This window comes from Engraulis encrasicolus, chromosome 14 (genome assembly GCF_034702125.1).
Source record: "Engraulis encrasicolus isolate BLACKSEA-1 chromosome 14, IST_EnEncr_1.0, whole genome shotgun sequence".
Taxonomy (NCBI): domain Eukaryota; kingdom Metazoa; phylum Chordata; class Actinopteri; order Clupeiformes; family Engraulidae; genus Engraulis; species Engraulis encrasicolus.
Genome location: NC_085870.1, coordinates 5,403,582 through 5,410,802, shown reverse-complemented (window position 1 = coordinate 5,410,802; position 7,221 = coordinate 5,403,582). Strand labels below are relative to the sequence as shown.

The window sequence follows — 7,221 nt, the reverse complement described above, 5'->3', positions numbered from 1 at the left end:
TGATTCCTTGTTGTTTATTTGTTAAGTATATGTTTGTCCTATTGCCATCTGGATCTGGATAAACAAACCAAGGTTTTACACTCCACTGGTTTAAGTTTCATAATTGCGTTTGGGTATTGTACTTTAGCGCCTTATTTCTTGCGTAAAATGGTCCGTCTCGGAGAATGAATGGTTAATTTAACAAAGAACAATTTCACTGAAGGTTCTAATTCCTAGAATTTTAGTTGTTAACACCATCCGTTCTTGTCCCGCCCATTTCCCAGAGGCAATTGGTTACACTTCTCAAAGCACCTCCCCTCTTGTTATGCTATTGGTTTACAGTAGTTACTATAATAATCTCTCCAGAAATCGAACAGTTTTACAGCACTACCCACTGCCTGTAGGGGCCAAATAGACTTTCTCTTTATTCTCACCGCGCTGTAGCTACTGCTTGCAGTGCTGTTGAGACTTAAACTGGTCAAGGCAAAGGCTTTAGAGACATCATGGTAAGAGTAAGTGTCGTTTTTTTTCTCCCGTTTGTCATAATGTCAATGTTACTTGAAGCGCAGTTTAGCGAGTTGTCAAAAACATCCATAACATTGGGCACACACATGCGCGCGAAACAAATGTCAAGTTGTATCAAACCTCATAATGGTCAACGATGGCTCGGACATGTTTTTTTTTTAAAACAACTTAACTGTCCAGCAAGACGGAAAGTTTCTTGAGTGTCAAGTTTACGAAGAGAAAAATGTGACACATTTCGCAAGGATGTTCCAGACACCTCGTGGGTACGTCACGCTGACGCTGTTGTGTGTATCTGTGTGCGCGTGTGATATAACAGCTGTGGTATTCAAAAAATCTGGCACGTTTTGTCATATTTTAAGCATGACTTGAAACACCATCGCCTGTCTGCAAAAAACTTTGGCGCAAATGGCAAATCTGTGTGTGTGTGTATATTGTAGTGTTGTTCAACAACGACAGCCCACTCCGCCAGTTGGTCTTTCATTCTGTTCCTCAGTCTCATCAGGGTTACTCATTACCTAGGTGGGATCAGGACAGGGCTTCTAGCTACAAAGAGGGCAGGTGAAGCAATCACGCTACTCGTTGGCGCCTTGGCAATGCACATACACTATCTGATTATGATCTGTGTGCCACGAGGAAATTAAACTCTGGAACGTTGTTTGTCATATTATATAAGCCATGAGACTTGAGTCAACAGGTCTGTTCCTGTTGACTTCACACTGAGAGTGGATCTGGACATTGGGCAGCCACAATCTGACCTTGTTAGACAGTCACAACAACTTTGTGATTTCATTGTCTTACCGAAAATTGCAGGCCGTCTATGTACTTTCCACGAACACGAACACGAACGCCCTCGCAAACACACACGCACACGCGCACACACACACACACACAAAGGCACACACACGTACGCGCTCTCGCGCACACGCGCGCGCGCACACACACACACACACACACAGGCGCCCACGCACACACGCACAGTGAGAGAGAGAGAGAGAGAGAGAGAGAGAGAGAGAGAGAGAGAGAGAGAGAGAGAGAGAGAGAGAGATTTTTCCAATGTTATATGATTGTTCATTTTACTTTTAGAAGTTCCAGACCGGTATAATACTAGCTCATCAACTCATTTATTCTGCTCTACCCGTTTCCTTTGAAATGAGACTTGCGGTTTCTGCTTGGGCTGAGCACAGTGTTGGAGCCCTTGGAGAGGAGAGAGGAAGTGGAGGCCCTTTGGTATCAGAAGGTCACAATACATCTCTGCTGTGTTGCTGTCAGCAATCCTCAAAGTGATAAATAACCCCCAACTATTGTGTGTAGTCACTCATGAACTTACAAACTCCTGGAATTACAAACTCCTGTTATTTCTGAGAAGTACCAAGTTCATCTCAGGGACAAAAGAAGCTTTTTTACCTTTTGGAAAAAATAACTTGTAAACGTGAGTTTGCCAGTCCATAATCCAAATAATAATTGTCACAATCCCTAATCTAGCGTCATAATCTGAAATGCCTTTTTGTTTTGATGGTGTAGCGGTCCCCACCCCCTTCTCAACTTGTAAACGTGAGTGTGCCAATCTGCAGTCCACATAATAATTGCCACAATCCCTAATCTAGCGTCATAATCTGAAATGCCTTTATGTGTCGATGGAGTGCTGACAATAACAAAATAACAAATGCGAGTGCCAAGACCCTGATCCCTGGCATCCAAGAAAGAGGCTTGGGAGCTGGGAGATTAGATGGCAAAGTGTTTTTCTTCTTTTAGCAATCTTTTGTAGCCTCGATGACGGCATAGTGTTTCCTTTGCACTGTATGAACTTTCCAACAGTGCACCACTGTTAATACTGTTACACCAAGCGCTGCCGCTGTGCTGCTGTGCTGATCATGGTTGAAATTCAGTATTCACCATTTTGCACGCTGCTTAGTACTACGCCCATAGCACCTTTGGTCTCTAGCGGTATGTTTTTCAACTGAGGATCCAGAAATCCCCATTTATGCGACTTTATTCATCAATAAGTCACTGTTTGTGTTTGTATTTGTTGTTCACCAGACCCCTCTTACATAGTTTGGTTAACAACTTTTCTTGCCCGATACCGCTGCTCCAACAAAGTTCTGGTGAAAAGAAACCATGACCAGTGCTTCATCAATATGGCCTACCCATGGAGCTGAGCCACCAAGTCAGGACAAAATGTTTACAGCAACAGTCCCCAGGGCGTCGGCAGGGTTACGGTTTGGGCTCAGGCCATGTTAACAGCCTACTGGTAGCCGATTTTGACAAAGTAGTCAATATGGACAGAACAGCAGCATTGGGTTTTTGTTGGCGGATGGTGGAGAGGTTGGCTGTGACCGTTCCGGAGTCTTGAAAGGGTTGGTGTTCCAAGTGTTGTGTTGGATGAATATATTTCGCACTCTTCTCCTCTTTCTCGTGTTTACTTCCTGAACACAGTGCAGGCGTTGGTACGAGGCTTGCTTGGCATTAGGGGTCATGCCCGCAGATGGCAGCCAGGGCCTGGTGCCAGGGGCTTTGGGAGGCCACGTCCTATTTCTCACAATGTGGAGGTGACGAGTTATTGGTCCCCACCCTCCCCTTCTCTTTTGAGTGTGTTTTATGCTATTTTGGTGGTGGGTGCATGGCAGTCATTTGCAAAGTTGCCAAAGCCCAAAGCACACTCTAGTCTAGACCAGTCCACCAACAACCAAAAAACAAAAAACTTTTTTTTTATCAGATGCCTGCAAAACTTTGATAACAAACCTCCTGCTTCCTCTTTCTGATGGGATGATGCAATACGACCTTGTTATATCTCTGTACTAGTAGTTACTGTAGAAGTACGTAGTTACAATGAAATATGCTGTAGTGTGATCAGACCCTAATTTTGTTTTTCAAGGTGAGAGCGGGGCTTTATTTGTGATTAGTCAGAACAGTCTTGGCAAGTCAACAGTCATGGCACACTCGAGAAGGTGGAATGAAGCATGGCAATTCGCTTGCTGAATAGCCAAATGAGATGCCTGTTATTGAAGTGGATTTATTATTATGCTGCTAGGTCTTACTTAGCCCCTTTGCACAGAGCCTACACTGTAACAAATAGCTGTTTATTTACGGCAATTCTGAACAGCATTCTACTGTTTTTCGAAAAAACAGACCACTACTGTGAAAATATTACTTTTTAGTCACATATTGAGCATAAACAGTAAGTACTGCACAATAGCAGTATTCACCGTTGTGGAAAAAACTAGAGATGCACCGGATCCTGATTTTTAGGATCCTGCCGGATACCAGATCCACTGAATAAGATCCTGCCGGATCCGGAACCGGATACCGGATCCTACAAAAGGGTTGAAACATATAGTCTACTCGCACACGTGGGCCCTTTTTATTACGTTGGCGCAAACTATTTTTTAGACTCATTGGCTTATTGCCACACTGCCTGCAATAGCCGCTTCCAAAGGGATTTCACTCCATGCAGTGATTGGGGTTGTGAAAGACTGAAAAGCCTAGGCTAGACATGCACCAGACCCTGATTTTTAGGTAACATGCCGGATACCGGATCCACTGCTTAAGATCCTGCCGGACCCGGACCCTGTGAAAAACTCTATTATCCTGACGGATCCGGAACCGGAACCGGATCCGGTGCATCTCTAGAAAATAACAAGTTATTGTAGGCAGCACCATTGAAACCCATTCATCCTCCACTTGTCCGTGATCACCATCAAACTTCAATACCACCTGAAGAACTGAAGTCATTCTGACTGGTTAAAGATTATCTGATACTATCAAGCATGATGAAACAATTTCTAAGGAAACTACAATACTTAAAAAGTGCTTGATGCAGCAAAGTGTGAGTAGCACATGCATTTTGATAGTGATGAAAGTGTGAATGGCTGAAACATTTTAAGAACTTGTAACACTCTTGCAACAAGCTGCCCCATCTAAACCAATCTGCTAATCAGTGCCTGGCCTCACCTGAGTAGGGCTGTTATGCCATTATTCAATTACGGGCGTCACCTGCCAAGGGCCTGATGACTCTGGTCACATGGTACTCTTGCACCTGTATATAAATCTGGACTATCAACACTTCAGTTGCTTGCCTGCCTGCTGGCTGGCCTGCATGGCACAGCATAGCACTTGTTTGCCTACAATCTTGCCTACAAGCTTGCTTACATGCTTGCACACTTTCCTCTTTGTGAAAGCTTGCTGTATGTGGCATCATTTGTGGCATTGTTGCATATAATGTGCCTGCTGCAAATTAGGCATTGCTTTGAGAGCTAGCTTGTTTGCTGTGCTACTTGGTACAAAATATTTTTTAAAGACTGAACAATGCTATATTCATCATTGGCTCATCAAGAGATACAGTAAAAAGCCCACCTTGCACACTATCATTGTAACATAGCACTGCGTACTCTGAAATTTTATTCATGCCCACACTTTCAAAGGACCACCGCAAACCATTTTCTCAATACAGCATTGCGCCATAGTATCATGCTCAAGGCACTCCAGTCATGGTGAACGATGGGAAGGTGGGGTGGTAACATGGCCAGGGTACCACAGTTATGGAGAATGATGGGTGGGGTAGGAAGTTGCCATGGCCATATTCATGAATACAACTATGACCCAGCATTTGTCTGTCATCATACAGTACAATTCAACTTTTTAACTGAAATGTACTGTTATTTTTCTGTAGAGTACTGTTATTTAACAGTTCAATTGCTGCTGAAAAAATGTTATATACTGTGATACATTAAACAGCAATGAGCTGTATTTGATTTTTGGTGTGAAATAACAGTAGAATTACAGGTAAATATAATTGCCAGTAACTGCCGTTATTTTGCAGGGAAATTTTCTTACAGTGTATGTTATAACCGTACTGGCTATGTCTTAATCCGTGACTTAAGGCTCTCGGTAACGTCATAATAATGTCTTAAGCATGTAGTTGAGCATTTTCAGCAACTAGTGAATAGGCCCGCCGGCGACTCCATGTGCACTAACAGGCTACGATGTTGAGGAGAAATGACCCGGCCTGATGTACCTGTTTGGTAACGTCAATGGTCCCCTCTTCTCCCCCTTGCTACTAGTGCACAAGAATAAACACACACACACACACACACACACACACACACACACACACACACACACACACACACACACACGCACACACACACACACACACAACCACACACACACGCACACATACACACACACACACACACACACACACACACACACACACACACACGCACGCGCACGCGCACACGCACACACAAACATACACTACCAAGCCTGCGTACAGTGCTAATGACCACATACACATGCAAACACATGCACACCATCAAGCCTGCTGTCTATATTTGTGCTATTCTAAGAAGGTGTCCCCAACAGGGTAGCCTGTTAACCAAACCGAAGACATTTATAGCTTTAGTAGGGTACGCGTGGCGGCGTGCCTAACCAACATGTGGTCAGAATAATAAGGTGTTGTTTTGGCTAAGCAGCCCAAAAACAGCACGGTAGGCACAGGGCCGGATTAACGCACAGGCTAGATATGGCTGCAGCCCAGGGGCCCCCACCTGCCAGGGGGTGGTGAAGTGAAACAAAATGCAGACTTTTGACCCAATGCAACATTCAAAAAATGTATCTATTGTGTTCAGTACAGTTGGTAGACAAGTTGTCCTCAATTCCTAGCTCGTAATTATTATTATATGACATTGCCTATGTAATTCTCCTGCAAAATGTGTCTTTCAGGGGGCCCCACAACAACCTGTAGCCTAGGGGCCCCGGGCAATGTTAGTCCGGTCCTGGGTAGGCACTAGGCAGCAGGGCCGCTGGCAGCTTCGGCGGGGCCCATGGCAAAACAATATGCACAGTAGAGAGTAAAGTAATCTCCCTTACAACAGTGTTTCTCAACGGGGGTGGTACAGTCCCCCAGGGGGCATTGGGGAGCCCTAGGGGGCGTTAAGAAGGACGCAGCTGAGTGGGGGCGGGGCTTAGTTTCCATTGGGGCCATTAGTCTACTTCATTTTTCAATGCTAAAGGGGGAGTTGGCAGGCTTATGATGATGTCTAGGGGGCATTGGGAGTCTTATGATGAGGTCAAGGGGGTGTTTGTGTAGAAAAAGGTTGAGAACCACTGCCCTACAATAACACAATGTATGGGGACCCCCCTTCTCCCTGGGCCCGGGACAAGGGACCGCTTTGTCCTCCACTGTCGGCACACTTGGTGGGCAGCATAGCAGCAGGCAGTCTGATAAGATTATCTCGCAGATGAGAGATGACGAGGGGAGGGGAAGGATACGTGAAGGCCTCTTTATTTTGACTGTCTCTTGTTTTTGAGAAACCTTCATCACTTGAAGTATTTTTTGAAGGGAACTAGATTCCATTCTGCCCCCCCAACCCCCCCCCCCACACATTGTTTTTCAAATGCAGGGTATTTGAAGATATTGTTGACATGCACAACTAGGAGTTGAGGTAATAAAGCTGCTTTGCCTGCTGCTTATTTTTAAGTCAAGATTATCTCGCTTTCTTTTTCATGTCCACATCTTGGGCTTACACTTAGAGTACCATTCTTGTAAAACGCTCAATTTCTACCATTAGCCTAATCTCCCCAGGCTATGACGTAGCAAGTAAAATCATTGCGGTCTGTTAATAGTTCTTGGCTGCGTGTTCTTTCCAAACACGAGAGTCATTTAAGTCTCTGTGTGTGTGTGTGTGTGTGTGTGTGTGTGTGTGTGTGTGTGTGTGT

At 44.7% G+C, this 7,221-nt stretch overlaps 1 protein-coding gene across 2 annotated transcripts in view; it reads left to right on the top strand.

Moving 5' to 3' along the window:
* Nucleotides 1–378: 378 nt before the first annotated feature.
* ece1 (endothelin converting enzyme 1) overlaps nucleotides 379–7,221 on the top strand; it is a 63,307-nt gene continuing 56,464 nt past the window's right edge. The window contains exon 1 of one of the 2 annotated variants that reach the window (XM_063214825.1): nucleotides 379–485. In XM_063214825.1, coding sequence (XP_063070895.1) covers nucleotides 483–485 — 3 coding nt within the window. In that variant the 5' untranslated portion in view covers nucleotides 379–482. Of the gene's footprint in view, nucleotides 492–7,221 lie in introns of both variants that reach the window. The other variant, XM_063214824.1, reaches the window with a different exon arrangement.